The sequence below is a fragment of the Protomyctophum bolini genome (genome assembly GCF_963924005.1).
Source record: "Protomyctophum bolini genome assembly, chromosome: 6".
Taxonomy (NCBI): domain Eukaryota; kingdom Metazoa; phylum Chordata; class Actinopteri; order Myctophiformes; family Myctophidae; genus Protomyctophum; species Protomyctophum bolini.
In genome coordinates, this window is record NC_137867.1 from 5,970,296 (window position 1) to 5,987,017 (window position 16,722).

General features: G+C 41.0%; 2 protein-coding genes and 1 long non-coding RNA gene across 3 annotated transcripts in view; all 3 read left to right on the forward strand.

Moving 5' to 3' along the window:
- Positions 1-2,121: 2,121 nt before the first annotated feature.
- Positions 2,122-4,863, forward strand: LOC308316848 (fibronectin type III domain-containing protein 7-like; the record flags this gene model as incomplete). Its single annotated transcript, XM_080765636.1, has 5 exons — positions 2,122-2,158; positions 2,501-2,692; positions 2,811-3,068; positions 3,460-3,717; positions 4,811-4,863. The coding sequence occupies exons 2-5, from the start codon at positions 2,599-2,601 to the stop codon at positions 4,861-4,863; spliced, it is 663 nt and encodes a 220-aa protein (XP_080621762.1). The 5' UTR covers positions 2,122-2,158; positions 2,501-2,598.
- A 948-nt stretch (positions 4,864-5,811) lies between these two features.
- On the forward strand, positions 5,812-6,616 carry LOC308317244. Its single transcript, XR_013964237.1, has 3 exons — positions 5,812-5,921; positions 6,366-6,466; positions 6,602-6,616. It is a non-coding gene; the product is annotated as an uncharacterized lncRNA (long non-coding RNA).
- Positions 6,617-8,079: 1,463 nt separating this feature from the next.
- LOC308316849 (adhesion G-protein coupled receptor F1-like) overlaps positions 8,080-16,722 on the forward strand; it is a gene marked incomplete at its 3' end in the record, with an annotated part of 33,882 nt that continues 25,239 nt past the window's right edge. Inside the window, exons 1-5 of the mRNA XM_080765637.1 lie at positions 8,080-8,185; positions 9,235-9,413; positions 9,895-10,059; positions 10,394-11,770; positions 12,552-12,593. Of these exons, the coding sequence (XP_080621763.1) occupies positions 10,054-10,059; positions 10,394-11,770; positions 12,552-12,593 (1,425 nt within the window). The 5' untranslated portion in view covers positions 8,080-8,185; positions 9,235-9,413; positions 9,895-10,053. The remainder of the gene's footprint in view (positions 8,186-9,234; positions 9,414-9,894; positions 10,060-10,393; positions 11,771-12,551; positions 12,594-16,722) is intronic.

The window sequence follows — 16,722 nt, forward strand, 5'->3', positions numbered from 1 at the left end:
CTGAAAACAGGTGAGATGATGGTCACTAACGACTGTGTAATGCTGACCGGAGCATTTACACGTTCTTCAGTACAATATAATTTAAATGTTGGTATCAGGATGTCTGACTTAATTACTAAATGCATTACTTAATTACTCATTTAATTCCCGTGAATACATCAAATATATTTACCTCTTTCTCTTCCCTAGTACCATGTGCCCCAGTGAATGTTAGTGCCAGTCTGGCGTGTCCCAACACAGCCCATGTGACCTGGGCAGGAAGCTCCAGTGCCACATCTTACAATGTGACGGCAGTGGGTCATGATGGACACATACATGACTGCTCCACCAACAGTACCAGCTGTCACATACCCAACATGCACTGTGGCCAGAACGTTACCATCACAGTGACACCATATGCTGACTCATGTGCTGGGAATCCCAGCATTCCTTATCACTTCAGTGCAGGTAAAAAGATGGAACAAGACTTAATTACTCTAAAGGCTATGTACTAATTCTAACAACATCCAAAACAGAACATTTTGAATGGTCTAATTGCAATTTGCATGAAATACATGAAAGACAATAATCTTTCTTTCTCACAATTTCTTCCCTCCATCTCTCCAGGTCCCTGCCCCCCCGGTAATGTCTCTGTTTCTGCATCATGTGGGGCTAGCACAGTGTCCTGGTCCCCTCTACCAGGAGCAGATATGCACATAGCAACAGCAACAGCACATGATGGACACGAACACACCTGTAACGCAAGCGTTGTAAACTCCTGCTCTTTCACTGATCTACACTGTGGTGAAAACTACTCTGTCAGTCTTGTAGCTGTTGGCAGAGGTTGTCCCAGTGAACCGAGTCCAGCTGTGGAATTGAAAACAGGTGAGATGATGGTCACTAATCCTTTTCTTGACTTGTTGTTTCATAAACTTAAATTGATTAAGTGTCTTAAAATCTAGATTAAGATCAATGCATGAATTGAGTGAAGGGAGGAAGGAATGAACATGTTTGCCACCCCCAAATTTAAAATTATTTAAGAAATATGAATACAAAGAAAACACTTCCCATTAATATAGTCTTTTCCCCCATTTCTTATATGCGAATCAGAGATTCAAATCATGTTGTGACAATATTGTCAAATGTTTGTCATTGGTTTCCTTAAGTTCATATTTTCTTAATGTGAAGATTTTCTCCTCAATAACAACACTCCCCTCGCACCTATTTCTCTTCCCAGCCCCGTGTGCCCCAGTGAGTGTTAGTGCCAGTCTGGTGTGTCCCAACTCAGCCAATGTGACCTGGGTAGAAAGCTCCAGTGCCACATCTTACAATGTGACAGCAGTGGGTCAGGATGGACACATATATGACTGCTCCACCAACAGTACCAGCTGTCAGATACCCAACATGCACTGTGGCCAGAACTATACCATCACAGTGACACCATATGCTGACTCATGTGCTGGGAATCCCAGCATTCCTCTTCACTTCAGTGCAGGTACACAGAGAAAACAATATGTACTAACTATAAAGGTGCAATTTTGGGAAATTGAAAGTGTGGTTGCATTGACAAGAGTCACGAGGAATCCACTGGGAACTGAATTCTGTCTTACCATTATATATTTAATATATAATATTATATTATATATTGCGATATCATGTGAAGCATGACAACAGTGACAACAGTCACAGTGTGTGAAACATGAAAAAAAATCTCGGACCGAGAACAATAGTGTGTTGCCTATAGCAACCACACTAATATGACTAAAGACTATGCACTAATATGAACAATCTACAACAGACTAATTTGATAGTCTAATTAAGATGCTCAGCATACGTTTTGTACTTTTGTTTTGATCAATTGAAGCACAAATTAAAGAGAATAATCGTTCTTTCTCTCCACTTCTTCCCTCCATCTCTCCAGGTCCCTGCGCCCCCAGTAATGTTTCTGTTTCTGCATCATGTGGGGCTAGCACAGTGTCCTGGTCCCCTGTTTCAGGAGCAGACGCGTACATAGCAACAGCAACAGGACATGATGGACACAACCACACCTGCAACTCAAGCACTGCAAACACCTGCTCTTTCACTGATCTACACTGTGGTGGAAACTACTCTGTCAGTGTTGTAGCTGTTGACAGAGGTTGTCACAGTGAACCAAGTTCAGCTGTGGAACTGAAAACAGGTGAGAAGATGTTCACGAAAAACACTAATGCTGCTTTTGACCGGTTTATTCATGTTCTCTTCTGAAAGATTTATTTGGAATGAATGGATTCGAATCTAGGTTGGACTTAGTGACTTGATTGCTAAATTAATAAACAAATACATATTATAGTAGAACATATGACTTGAAAACTTTTCTGAAAGTGTGTGATTTCCTTTCGAAATTAATTTAATTCCTTGAACATCATTATGATATAACATGTCAACATTGTGTTTTGCCTTTGTCTCTTCTCAGTTCCGTGTGCCCCAGTGAATGTTAATGCCAGTCTGGCGTGTCCCAACTCAGCCCATGTGACCTGGGTAGAAAGCTCCAGTGCCACATCTTACAATGTGACGGCAGTGGGTCATGATGGACACATACGTGACTGCTCCACCAACAGTACCAGCTGTCAGATACCCAACATGCACTGTGGCCAGAACTATACCATCACAGTGACACCATATTATACTGACTCATGTGCTGGGAATCCCAGCACTCATCATCACTTCATTGCAGGTATTCAGAGAGAACATTTAAAATCTAAAAGCTATGCATCTGAACAGTCTTCAACAGACTTTTGGAACATTGTATTTAATCAGTTTTTTCTCTCCACTTCTTCCCTCCATCTCTCCAGGTCCCTGCGCCCCCAGTAATGTTCATGTTTCTACAGAATGTGGGGTTAGCACAGTGTCCTGGTCCAATGTTTCAGGAGCAGATATGTACATAGCAACAGCAGCAGCACATGATGGACACGAACACACCTGTAACTCAAGCGTTGCAAACTCCTGCTCTTTCACTGATCTACACTGTGGTGAAAACTACTCCGTCAGTGTTGTAGCTGTTGACAGAGGTTGTCACACAGAACCAAGTTCAACTGTGGAACTAAAAACAGGTTAGAAGATGTTCACCACAAAACACTGCAGTGCTGCTTTTTACCTGTTGGGTCGTTTTAATTAGGTGTCGATTACATTTTATTACATGGCTTAAAATCTAGATATAGATGAATGCATGAAATTAAATGATTAAGTGGAGGAAGGCAAAAATTAATTAACTACTAGACAATGTAAATTCCTTTAAAATTGTTTCCACTCGGAAAACAATCTGTTTTATTTTATAACACATTGCCATGTTTCCCCTTAATATTTTGCAGGTTCAAATGTCAAATCTTAATTTACAATTTTCCTAATGGTAGTCTGGAGCCCTGCTACATTGATTTTTATTTTCTTGTTACTTCATTATCAAAGTTGCTGTACAATGTTTAACTCTGTATCCGTCCTTTGCAGTGCCATGTGTTCCTACCAGTGTCTCGGTAGCTCCTGACTGTATCAGCAACACTGCTGTTGTGTCCTGGTCTGCCAGCAAGGGGGCAGTACAGTACTCTGTGTCTACCTGGAGTAGTCAAGGCAATACCACCTGCATGTCCTCTGATCTCAACTGTACTCTTACAAACATCACCTGTGGCTCCAACTACACTGTAGATGTAAAGGCTATTGATGGAAACTGCTCCAGTGACCCGAGTCAGCCCCTGACATTCAGATCAGGTAAGACATGGAGAACATATACTGTAGGCCTATGTATGCACAACAAACATATTAGAAATGTTTCTAAACCCTGCCCCCAAATTGATTTGCTGTCAGCTACTGATATTCACAAACACTGCAAATAAACTTGGGCCCATTTAAAATGCTTAGGTTGTAATTTCTGAGTAAGTAGAGAAAAAATAATCCCACACACTGTCTTCACTTGAGTTTAGATTTATTGAGCAACGTTTCAATCGTCATACCTTCATCAGGCATAAAGAAGAACTGACAAACAGTCAGTATTAGTACAACTCTGGGATCAGCAATCACATGGTGTGATTCACCAAGTTAATGATTTTTTCTGACCTCTAGTTCTAGGAAACAGACACACAACAGCTCTAAGGTATTAATGACATAGTAAAATGTTGAAAATGAGTGGAATGCCCCTTTAATACATCTTCTAGAATAGATTCAACAACTGCTGCTGCAACAAAACAATTCTCTTGACACCAACCAACAACATTATTAACCAGTAAGTGAGACATGAAGCTAACATATGTTTTAAAAATAGATGAAACCTTTTATATTTATTTGAATTATGTAAATAATTATAATTATACTTTTATATTACAATTATATATATATATATATATATATATATATATATATATATATATATATATATATATATATATATATATATATATATGTATATATATAATATCCTTTCTTAATGCAGTAAGTGAAACATAGTGGATCGTGGGCCTCTTGTACCTGGGCTCAGGCCCCCTAATATTAGCTGTGACATATACAATTTTAGGTGTACACTGATGCCACTTTTACATGACCAAGCATGAGTACTTTGGAATCTGCCCAACCTGCCTGTAATTCTTGGTTATGAGATCTTAAAAGCTGAAGCATCCCACCCTAAGTAAAACATTGCAATGTGATGTGAGAGTGCAAACTGGTCGACACAAACTCTGGACTCCTGGATTGCTGTCCTCAACTCCATACCTTCCAGCATCAGGGTCCGGAGCTCTCCAGTGTTGCTAGCTGCGCTGTCGCACTGCAGTGTGTCTACATAGTAATTAGTGCGCCTTCTTCCCTCTCCTAGCTGTGCCTTGGGTTGGCTCCCACAGTGTCAGTTTGCTCAACATCATCACCTGATACATAACTAATAATTAAACTTTACCTTATTAATGTCAACTGAACAGTTACTTTTTAGTACATGGAAAACAAACTTAAAATGTATTTTCTGCCACAATACAACAGCACAACAATTCTCCAAAACACCAACATTTTAATCTGAAACACACCAACTGAATTTTTTCAAATAGAAACATGTTTTGCACTTTTATACATTACGTTCACAGTAGCAACAACATCAACAGCACCACCAACAACAGCAGCACCACCACCAACAACAGCACCACCACCAACAACAGCACCACCAACAACAGCACCACCACCAACAACAGCACCACCACCAACAACAACAGCACCACCAACAACAGCACCACCAACAACAACAGCACCACCAACAACAGCACCACCACCAACAACAGCACCACCAACAACAGCACCACCAACAACAGCACCACCAACAACAACAGCACCACCACCAACAACAGCACCACCAACAACAGCACCACCAACAACAGCACCACCAACAACAACAGCACCACCAACAACAGCACCACCACCAACAACAGCACCACCAACAACAGCACCACCACCAACAACAGCACCACCACCAACAACAACAGCACCACCAACAACAGCACCACCAACAACAACAGCACCACCAACAACAGCACCACCACCAACAACAGCACCACCAACAACAGCACCACCAACAACAGCACCACCAACAACAACAGCACCACCACCAACAACAGCACCACCAACAACAGCACCACCAACAACAGCACCACCAACAACAACAGCACCACCACCAACAACAGCACCACCAACAACAACAGCACCACCAACAACAGCACCACCAACAACAGCACAACCAACAACAGCACCACCAACAACAGCAGCACCAACAACAACACCACCAACAACAGCAGCACCAACAGCACCACCACCACCACCAACTGCACCACCACCACCAACAACAACAGCACCACCACCACCACCACCAACTGCACCACCAACAACAGCACCACCACCACCACCAACAGCACCACCACCACCAACAACAACAACAGCAACAACGAGTATGTACATCATGTCTTGCCCTCTTCTTTATACTATAGCTTTTGACTAAATAATAACTATACATTGTATCCATTGGAATGCAGCTTTTTTTCAATTCATGAAAGTTTGAACATCATTGTCCACCTTGGGAATGTATATCGTTGCTGTCGGGCAGAAACCTTATCTTCATATTTTAACCTTTTGTGTTTTATTTTTCTCGTTAATCTCGTAAATTAACACGCTACTTGATTACACTAAACTACTACAGTGTCACACAAAAGTATCGTGAAACGACACGTTTTGACCATGTCGATCTACTACTTTTGCTAAAAATATATTTATATTTGAATCCTGAAAAGTAACAGTTTATTAACTCCATTGGAATTATGAGATATCCACCCGACAGAGATGATATGGTTATTGCATAACTACAGTATACTGTCTTTGATTTTATCTTCGCCCAGAATGGAACATGAAGGTTACGCTTCAAAGGGCTTTTGACATCAAATTAAATGATGAAGAAAGTACAGAATTCCAAGATCTTAAAGAACGTATGGAGGTCGTGGTAAGTGTGTGTGTGTGTGTGTGTGTGTGTGTGTGTGTGTGTGTGTGTGTGTGTGTGTGTGTGTGTGTGTGTGTGTGTGTGTAAATCCATCATATTGCTGTGTTCCTGTCATTAAAAGTATAATTTAATTTGCAGTTGAAGAAGACTTACGACGCATTCAGTTCTATTAAAGTAACAAACTTTAGGTACAGTATTTTACAGCAACAAATACAGCAATTTAGATGTACTGTAGGGCTGTGCGACACATTTATGTTCTCAACTTTTTCCTGGTTTGTTCTTACTAACAGACAAGGAAGCACTATTGTAAACTACGTTTTGCAAACATCATCTGTTAATGAAACGGAATTACTCAAAGCAAATGCAGATCTCCCAAATGCCTTGAAGAAGGCAAATCTGACTGCAATAGGACCAGTTTTGACAACTTACCAGAGTACGTTTTTAAAATAAGCTTCAGAAAAATGATGTCATCAATTTGGAATCAGATAGTCAAAAGATATCAACTTATCCTGTTCCCTTTTTCCCAAGGTACAAAAAAAATCATTTTTCCTGAAACGTACACTGGTCAAACCATAAGCATGACTTGCACTCCTGAGTTTCTGCTCGAAGTTACTAGTTGGAAGTGGGAATTCAATGGGAAGGATGCCACACACTCTGAAAGGTTTGAAGTCTCTAATAGTGGCCAGACCTCCACTCTTACAATTAAGAACGTTATTGCTCCTGATTCGGGTAAGTAGGCCTACCAATTGCTACCATAACTTTTAATGACCAATCACAAGTCAATATCTGTGCAATGCAGCCACAGTTCATGATAAGTTTGAATAATACAAAATGAGTTGTGTTCTGACTACTTATATGACTACACACACACACACACACACACACACACACACACACACACACACACACACACACACACACACACACACACACACACACAGAGACAAACACGCGTGTGCGTGCATGCTCCCCTTTCTCCCTGCTAATTGTGCCATCATAATAATAAAATAAAATGTTGCAAATGTGCCACTTTTACCATTTTAATTTTGAACCTGTACAATATTCTATATCACCACTTTGTACTGTAACTCACATGTAAAAGTTGTACTATTTCACATTGTACTGAACTAATTCAAGCTTAATTTTAATCTCAGGGTATTATAAATGTATCCTGGAAGATAAGGTTCGAGCAATGAGATTCGAGCAGGAAGGATACATGGAATCTGATATCATCAAAGAAGCTCCCAACATACGAGTCAATAGCACTTACAACATCCCCTGTAAGGGAGGTGATACTCAAGACCTTAGTTGTTGCGTGCAAAGTCCCTATAAAGTCCAGTGGAGGAATGAGGAGGATCAAGTGGATTTAGAATCAATTGGTGGTAAGAATCAATTGGCGAGGCACGGAACCAGTCTTTCTCTCTACTCTGTCTTATCTAATAAAGCATAATTTAGTCTTACAAAAGGAAAAGATAATGGCTCATCACAGTGCACTTCTGGGACTACTATAAAAGCTATACACACAGCTGCCTGTAATTCACCAATATGATTAAATGTTCACAGATAACCAAGGTCAAGAACATAATTTCTGCATCATCTACAAGTACATAATTGGAAACTGCGCAGGTGATGTCGAAAAACACTTCACGTGTTATGCGACTGGGACCAACACCAATTACGCCATTTATAAAAAGACAACAACTCTGAACATCTTCCGTGGGAGTAAGTCAAGCAATTTACTGTCTATAGTTGGCCTGGGGTGGAAGTTCAACCCAGGAGCTTCCCACCATACCAAAAGTCACGAAGAAGGTCACTTATTGTTTTTGGGTTTGTTTTTTCTTCTTCTTCTCCTTCTTCCGCCAAAAATAGCAGTTCTGGCTGAACCGTGCAGTCGGTCTTCGCGAAACACGGTAATCTGGTAGAGGGCCATACCAAACGGTGACTATGCGAAGCCCATGATGATTGGCCAAATGGTGGCGCTATAGCGCTCAATTGAAAATGCTAACTTTGAACCTGCATAGCTCATGAACCGTTTGGCCGTTGGCAATGACACTTTGATACACATATGTGTCTCCTCATGCTGAACAACTTTCGTGTTCTGACTTTTAACCTCTGACCTTTAGAATCTAAAGTTTAGATCACCTGCCATTTTGAATTATATGATAAACAGTTAGAATGTATCTCCTCCCAGGATCTTTGATCAAAATGCACAAAAACGTCTACACGTGAACTTTGGACCTATACAGACATATTATCGTAGTACATTTATTTTAAGTAAAAAGAATGACGTTTTTATGAGCCAATGAAAATTGCTGGTTTGTTAAAATTCTTCTTTTGTCCCTAATACATACATGCAGCGTCATATGCTTTTGCAACTGTACAGTATGGTAGAGGGTCATGCCAAATACTGTAGCACTGAAAGCGTACAAAGAGAAGTTTGTACGTGAAAGCACTGTAGTAATGGATAAAGACCAGGACATGATGTTACTGTTTAGAATGAGTCAACTGACTGTGTCTGCATATATAGCTCAGTCGGTAGAGCTCTCACCGTTGGACCACAGGGTCACTGGTTCAAATCCAGGTAGCGACAACTCAGCCTGTGATTCTTATTTGTGCATATTGTTCTTATTGTGTATTGTCTTCTTTCTTGGTCCCGCCTTATCGCTGCTTGCAGCTATTATTATTATTGTTGTTGTCATACAACGTATGTATTATTGTTGCAGTCATAAAATTTGCATGGAAATAACTGGATTCTTTGCACTTGGCACAAGGTCCTACATGTAATGATGAGGAGTATGGTAGTGGACGAGAAGGAGACATATCAGAACGAGCATGTGATCCTGGCCAGGTTGGAATAATACTCGCCGAATGTGTGGGCAGTGGACAATGGAAACTTCTGGAGGATAGTTGTATTGTAACAGAAATAGGAGACCTTCTGACTGAATCCCAGGTAAAAGAAGCCTTTTTTAAAATCTTTATATGGAATACAACCACATGAAGGGGAATCACTTTCACCAGTGGTTCTCAAAATGGGCTCTGGGGCGTCCTCGAGGGCGTTCCAGGGGGTCCCCACCAGTGAAATGAGTTAATTTAATCTGTTTAGCCACTATAACCCTATACACAGCGGATATTTGAAAATAGCTGATCTACAAGCTCACAGCACGTTGGGATGTTACTTGTTGTGAAGTTATAAGTCAGCTACTTTAAAAAAAATAACCTTTTTTTTAATGTGGAATATTTGTTGAAATGGTTTAACAACATTTATCTTGTATGAGGGTCTTTGGTACAAGATATTTCCAGATGGGGCCCGGTCCACTGATTATTAATTTGGGAGTTCTTGACATTTGAGAACCACTGGTAACAGTACAGAACCACTGGTAACATAATGTTCTTGGTTGGTACCATGCAATTGACATGTTTGATTCTTTTAGGATTTGGTTGCGGAGACAGTTCCAGAATTTGTGAAGAATCTAACTAAGGTGGCAGATGCATATCAAACAGTAATTACTGGTTCGAGTGCAACCATATCTGCTATTATTGACATCCTGGACAACATTGCAGATGTCGCCGTTGATGTCGATGAGGATGTCATGACGGTAAGCGGTGGAAAGAAATCCCCATATAGGTTGCTATATGCCCCGCAGCCCTCGCCTCAAAAATAATATACCTATTAAGGCCTATTAAAGAAAATATATAGAATGTTATTATGGAGTAGGTGAATGATTCTTACTTTCATGGTAACCTAATAATCACTCAAACACTAGATGTTAGACCTGTTGTTCATCACTAAAACACCCAATTGAGAACCACAGGAGAGCTTTATTATGTCACATTGTACTTTGCTTACAGTATTATGCAATATTTTGTAGCTTAAAACAAGATAAACATGCATGTTGTCACTCTAACAGAGAAATGCCGTTTTGTCTGCAGGATGTCCTGGAAATAGTGGATGTCATCATTGATGAAGCAGCAACAGAATCCTGGTCCATTTTAAACACCAACAAAACCCTCAATGTCAGCTCAAAGTTTCTAATTTCATTGGAAAGTATCACCGACGCCTTGGAAGGGGAGTTTAATATATCAACCGACCTCATTCTGCTGGACAGAACAAGATTCAACAACTCGTACCAGGCGGACATTAACTCTAGTGTCACCCTCAACATTATAAACACCAATGCTACCAACCTCTTCATTACCACCATTGTCTTCCCCCTCAACAGCATTCTACCTCCCAGGAATGCCAGCTTCAATACCACTAGCAACGAAACCAGCTATGAGAACACCATCAATGGCAAAGTTCTGATGGTCAAGCTGAACACCACGGTTGAAAATGTGATAATAACTTTTGACAAACAAAACACGTCGTTGACATTGAGCCCACAGTGCGTCTTCTGGAACTTTGCACTCTTTGATAACCTCGGCGGATGGGACCACGAGGGGTGTGCTTTTGTGTCAGACATAAATGATACCGTCACCTGTAACTGCACCCACCTAACCTCCTTCTCAATTCTTATGTCGATTGACATTCCCCCAAACATTTTACTGGACATATTCTCGTACATTGGCGTAGCAATATCAATGGGATGCTTGGTCATTTGTCTCATCATTGAGGGAGTCGTTTGGAAGGCCATGACCAGAAACAGCACCTCATACATGCGTCATGTTTGTATTGTGAACATTGCTGTGTCTCTGCTCATTGCAGACATCTGGTTCATCATTGGATCAGCAATTGCCGACAACCCCCTTGAAAATCCAGGGGAAGATTACAGAGTTCCAGTCGCTCCATGCCGCGCAGCAACATTTTTCATACACTTTTTCTACCTTGCCCTGTTCTTTTGGATGCTTGTGTCTGGCCTTCTCCTGTTTTACCGAACCATCATGGTCTTCTCCCACATGTCTAAATCAACCATGCTGGCCATCGGTTTCTGTTTGGGCTATGGAGGCCCTTTAATTATAGCAGTCGTCACCATTGCCTCTACAGCGGGCCACAATGGCTACATCAGAGAATACAACGCTTGTTGGCTAAACTGGCACAAGACGAAAGCCCTACTTGCGTTCGTGATTCCTGCCTTGAGCATTGTTTTTATAAACTTCATAATTCTAATCGTGGTCTTGTACAAAATGCTGAGGAGAGGTGTGGAGCATTCTGACCAATCGGATGAAACGAATGCGATAGTTGTCGTCGCAAGATGCTTGGCCATGTTGACTCCTTTCTTTGGATTGACTTGGGGTCTGGGAGTGGGAACTATGACAGATCCAACAAATATTGGAATCCATATTGTCTTCGGAATCTTCAACTCATTACAGGTAATGCAAAAGCATATAGGCTAATTTTCCTACTTATATTGATCCCAAATGACTTGCCAGTTGCCATGGGGTCTTTTTTGAGGGGTGCTAGCCCCTCCTATGCCCAGCTTTGTGTGTTTGTGTGAATTTTAGCGATGATTTGATTGGCTACATATTGCGGATAAAAAGTGAGGGCAGAAAATTGAAGACGCAAATTGTGATTGTCCGGAATCAGATGTATGATGATAAGAGCGCCCCTCACTTCACACAGGTGTGATTTGTCAGAAATGCCCCTGTTGTCCAGTTTCCCTCCTCTCTATCACAGTCTCGTAAATCATGTTTTGGGGTGAGCGTTCGGCACAACTGCCAATCAAAGTGACTGTACTGGCCAATCACAGTACGTCTTTTCCGGGACTTGGCAAAACACATAACAGCATAACATCTGTTTAGCAGACTGTGGCGGCTCATGTGGGACAACCAAGGCATGGATATTTGTAATGGCAGCTAATAACACATTCATGAAACAAGCAAAAACTAAAAAACACATTTGACCGCAACAAATTGCATAAAAGCAAGATTACTTATTGCCTCCGCTCTATGCTATGAGGTCTGCGGGGGAAACTTCAATTCCGCAAAGTTATGGCAAGAGCTGTGACATTTTTAACCAAGTAATTATTGGGCAAAAAAGGTCACAAACAAACAGTTTGTTTTTTATTGGGCATGAATTTATAGGCCTACTCTACATTACTATACTGATGTATACAACCATCAATAAAACACTTTATTTATTTATTTCATTTAGGGTTTCTTCATTTTAGTGTTTGGGACACTGTTGGATTCAAAGGTATGTTGTATTATACAAATATAAAACATACACTAATGCAAATGCATACTAAACTATATTAAAATAAAATATTTGCTTTGTTTTTAAAAGTATGTATTGTGTATAACATTCAAACACTCTGCCTACAGGTCCGAGCTGCCTTATTAAGACGTCTACCTGCAGGAAGTACAGGCACCGGCTCTAATCGAACAAGAGTAAGTGCATTTGAAAATCAGTAGTTTTTAATACCACAGTTCGTTCCACTAGCATCAGTTTGCTATTTGGCTTTTCTTTTGCAGTTTCCCCCCATTTTCTCACAATTTATTCGCTGGTGTGAAATTGGCCTAATGTGTACTGTCAACCAATAACAACCAGTAAGACGCCCTGAGGGCGAGAAGCGACCACTTTGGCATGGGGGTCAGATCAACATATGGAATGAATTTTGTACTGGCCATATATGGAGCATGTTTTGAGTGTACAGGGTTTGATGAGGACAGATCAACATATGGAATGTCAGAACAGGCCAGCTCCATATATGGAGATCTAAGGGTGGCAGCGGTGTCTTGAATGTACAGGGTTTGATGAGGTCTGGCCATATATGGAGCGTGTTTTGAGTGTACAGGGTTTGATGAGGACATGAAGATCAACATGGAATGTCAGAACAGGCCAGCTCCATATATGGAGATATAAGGGTGGCAGCGGGGCAGTGTCTTTGAGTGTACAGGGTTTGATGAGGGCCCAGATAGGGCCAGGCCTAAATCTTCGAGTTTTCGATGAGGTCAGTGTCGTGATCTTCATATATGGAGATAGCCATATATGGGGCATCAACCATATATGGAGATGGCAGTATATGGAGCATCTACCATACAGTATATGGTAGTGACGTGTCACGAGGCGTGATGTTACGAGGCGTCATGAGCTGACAACCATATATGGAGGTGTGACCTGACTGACGGACAGGTTTTGCAGGTTTTCATAGTAATGTGCGACCTACAGTCGCAATTAACACTTATTTTACTGTGTTGACCTCGAAATGGAGCAAGCATTTTACCTTTGTCACTTAATCCCATTTAGACAAAAATATATGAATATGAATTGAAACATAAAAGCGATGCCATGTGGAATGCAGGTAGCCACGAGGCAAGAGTCTCCTACTCTCCGCAATTGAACAGTGCTTTCTTCTGTCACACGTAAAATGCCAAGCTATTGCACCTCACACCAGATGGACTAAATTATAATTTGATCACTTCCACAAGGACATACAAATTAATAATAATTAAATAATTTTGAGTGTTTCATTCTCCACTAGTAACCCTCCCCACCAAACAGGCACCCAGAACAACCAGTAGGAGGTGCTAGTGCACTGACAACTGTCAAGGACACAAGTGAAGCGCCTCTTTAATGATGGTGTTGCGGCTTGCATTGTACTGTGAACACATTCTTATAATTAAATTACTGGTCCATGTTTTCCATACAGAGTACAAGTGGTGGTATCGCTTCCTCTGGATTAAACTTCTTCAGGAGAATACGTGGAAGGCGAAGTAAGTTGCATCATGTTTAATAATAATAGATTCACTGATCTAACCGGCGGCGGTGGCTCAGGGGTAGAGTTGCCGGAGGTTGCCAGTTCGAACCCGGGCTCCTGTCGAAGTGTCCTTGAGCAAGACACTGAACCCCTACTTGCTCCTGATGTGCTGGTTGGTGCCTTGCATGGTTTCCGTTGCCATCGGCGTATGAATGCGTGTGTGAATGGGTGAATGTAATACAATCTATGCAAATATCTTCGCAATATAAATGCACCATTTACGGGCCGTAGCCAAACACACATTAATTTGGGGGTCCTTCATGACACAAAGAAGTTTGAGAACCACTTATAGATATTTTGCAGATTGAATGAGCCATTTCACTAAAACATTTCTTGTTCTCCAGATATCTACCATGTGTCAGGAGCCAACAACACAAGCAGTTCTGTTCCGACAGAATCATTCATTAGTACCAACAATTAATGGAGTGTGTTAGCAATTAATGTCGATACTATTCATTAAAAGTGTACCGTATTTCTTTATTTTTTGTGTTTTGTTTAACGGTTAAAGCTCTATTATATAGCCTATTCCAATAGTAATCAATGGTGTATTGTTTGTTCAGGAACAGGTGTTTTCCCGTTTCTCCAGTAAACACTAAACAGAAAATACAATTTCAGGTCGGGAAGGGATAGCCATTTTATCCAATCAGGAGAGAGAACCCTACCATGATCATTTATCAGCTTCAATTTTATAGTGATCCAGTTCCAATTTTGTCTCTTCTGTCATCTGTTTAATAAAGATGGGAGGACGTGAGTCCTTCTCACGTTATACAAGGTCTGGTCTCGCTCCACCCTACAGCTTTGATCTAATCTCCCCCTATGTCCCAACTCGCTGTCTGAGATGAGATCATCAAGCAAAGACCTTATAGATCCCCAAGTCTGTAATTTAAAGACCAAAGCAAGTCCTCTTTTAAATCCCTATACTGAAAATGCACTTATAGATTAGCCTTCAGTGCCAACTCCTATTAATCATTTTTTATTTAATTTCACTGATTTTTGAAATGTCTTCTGTTGCTTATTTTATTTAGCTGACTTTTGAAATGTTTCCTGTTGCATCTTTTTCTGTTGTTTGTATCCTTGTTCCTTAAGTGTGTAAAGCACTCACAATTTCGAAAGGTGCTATATAAAGAAAGTTTTATTATTAATATTATTATTTACTCTATATAGCAATGATTGCTATAGGGCTATTTAACACTTTAATTTATGAATGATCACTTACAGTACATCACCTGCAAATTGTAATTCACAAGGTTTGCTGTCAGTTCACCCCTTTGCGGGGTGTGTGGGTCAATATGTCAATGGGGTGGGTGGGGGGTAGGCCTATCATGGGTAAAGTTAATTGAGAATCTGTCCACATCAAGGATGCAGCACTGTGGTCACAACAAAGCACTTTAAAACAGCGGTGCTGAATGAAGATATAGACCTAATGTTATTCCTCCTGTGTCTTGAGCCATAATATTGTCCTCTTCTGTCTTAACCACATTAACAATGGCGTCCCTATTTTGGGAAAAGAAAAAGAAAACAGCAACACTTGCACATTGGCTATATACTGTTGATTGTACAATGAAATGTTTACTGCTGTGTCAGGCCCAGTGGTGGCACATCTTGCACATTGCATGGCTATTTTTGCTATTTGTTGTACAATGAAATATAGGGCTTAAGTGTTTAAGACTGCTTTGCCAGGCCCAGTGTTGGCACAGATGTGAATTTGTGAAAGGCATTGCTGTTGGTCCAATGCAGTTGCTTACCGTGTCCTTGGTTTGCACCCCAGTCGTGCAACAGATGTGGTCCAAGTGCACTTAGTACTAGCCTACGGCCAGAGCCCCGAATCCCTATAGGCCACTAGGCCTATGCTAGACAGTTGGGTGGGACTTGCCATGCCAGAGATAGGTTGAAGAGAGCATAAAGCTATATCTTGGAAATGTGAGCATGCATGCTTCCTATTGCCATAGGGGAGTATTCCACCAGATTGTTGTTAATGTGTGAACTTTGCTGAATAATGTATTTTATTTGTATTTTTTGGAAAGAATATATAAAAAAATGTATGTCAACAAAATGCATACAATGTAATTAAACAGCTTCAAGGTCTCTGTTGTCCAATTACTGTCTGTATAGGGACAGTGTCCAGACATCTAGCCTATCCTAACAATCCACTCTTATGACAATGAAATGCAGGACTCAGGAGTAGCCTAGTAGGCCTATACCCTACAGTATAAAACAATACAATTGGTATTAAAAGTGGTCAAGTGAGTGGTCACTGTGGTGTGCTGCGCTTCAGTGCTTCTGTAGTGACGCGGTTTACCATTATAAATAAATAATTCCAAAATAAAGGTCCATTAATAAAGATAACTAGAATTTCGCCCCCCTTCGGGGGGCTCATCCCAGTGTCGTTGCAGCGCAATATGGGAAGAAGGAAATTGCGGGAGTCGACAGACTCCACTTCATGTTTCAGCTGTGTTTTTAAACTCAGTAGTGTGCCCTGCACACAGCGCACACTCGCAATTGCAGCTGGAGGGCGACGCGACACACACACACGCCCACACACACACACACACACACACACACACA